The sequence below is a fragment of the Eulemur rufifrons genome, chromosome 6 (assembly GCF_041146395.1).
Source record: "Eulemur rufifrons isolate Redbay chromosome 6, OSU_ERuf_1, whole genome shotgun sequence".
In the NCBI taxonomy this organism is placed as follows: domain Eukaryota; kingdom Metazoa; phylum Chordata; class Mammalia; order Primates; family Lemuridae; genus Eulemur; species Eulemur rufifrons.
Genome location: NC_090988.1, coordinates 56,690,913 through 56,692,302, shown reverse-complemented (window position 1 = coordinate 56,692,302; position 1,390 = coordinate 56,690,913). Strand labels below are relative to the sequence as shown.

The 1,390-nt window shown below is 45.3% G+C and overlaps 1 protein-coding gene across 1 annotated transcript; it reads left to right on the top strand.

The window, feature by feature from the left end:
• Window positions 1-945, top strand: LOC138384126 (olfactory receptor 51I1). The gene has a single exon (XM_069469399.1). It carries the CDS (start codon window positions 1-3, stop codon window positions 943-945), a length of 945 nt encoding a protein of 314 aa, XP_069325500.1.
• Window positions 946-1,390: the final 445 nt, after the last annotated feature.

The window sequence follows — 1,390 nt, the reverse complement described above, 5'->3', positions numbered from 1 at the left end:
ATGTGGGGCCTCAATGGTACCCCCTTCCAGCCAGCCACACTCCAGCTGGCAGGCATTCCTGGGATACAGACAGACGTAGCGTGGGTTGCCCTGATTTTCTACATCCTCTACCTGATCTCCATCGTAGGCAACCTCAGCATCCTCGCTCTGGTGTTTCGGGAACCTGCTCTGCACCAACCCATGTACTACTTCCTCTCTATGCTCTCTCTCAATGACCTGGGAGTGTCCCTTTCTACACTTCCCACAGTGCTTGCCACCTTCTGCTTCAACTACCACCATGTTGGCTTCGACGCCTGCCTAGTCCAGATGTTCTTCATTCACACTTTCTCTTTCATGGAATCAGGCATACTGCTGGCCATGAGCTTTGATCGTTTTGTGGCTATTTGTAACCCACTACGCTATGCCACTGTGCTCACCAATAGCCGCATCTTGGCTATGGGCCTGGGCATCCTTACCAAGAGTTTCACCACTCTCTTTCCTTTCCCCTTTCTGGTGAAACGACTGCCCTTCTGCAAAGGTAATGTTTTGCATCACTCCTACTGCCTCCATCCAGATCTCATGAAGGTGGCATGTGGAAACATCCATGTCAACAATATCTATGGGCTCTTTGTGGTCATTTTCACCTATGGTGTGGACTCAACTTTCATCTTGCTTTCCTATGCTTTGATCCTGAGAGCTGTGCTGGCCATTGCATCCCAGGAACAGCGGCTCAAAGCACTCAACACCTGTATGTCACATATCTGTGCAGTGCTGGTCTTTTATGTGCCCATAATTGCTGTCTCCATGATCCACCGCTTCTGGAAAAGTGCCCCACCTGTTGTTCATGTCATGATGTCCAATGTCTACCTATTTGTACCCCCTATGCTCAACCCCATCATCTACAGTGTGAAGACCAAGGAGATCCGCAAAGGAATCCTCAAGATCTTCCACAAATCCCAGGCCTGAGGAAAGCTGCAAACCCTGAGAGAGCTCCTTTGGAGGAAGGACCAGGACTTGTTTGCTAACTTTATGAATGCTGGAACAAGGAGGAAGAGAACTTAGAATATTTATAGGTGTGAATGTGGGACTAATAAAAGAATATCTGACTCAATAAAATGGCATACATCTTTATTGAACATTTACCATGTGGAAATCCTTGTGCTAGTTACTGAGAATGTCATAATAGTAAGACATATTGTTAAGTCATCAGATAGATATGTGAAGGGAAATGTGGAAAAAAAGCAATAGATGTCCTGAAAATGATTGGCATATAGGAATATAACTGCAGTTCTGCAGGGTAGACAACTTGAACACAAATAATTCTACTACCACCCAGAGTAAGAGAATGATAAACATTAAAATAGAAAAAATACTATGGAGGCTTGGTGGTTTCATGCAAGAGAGAAGATCT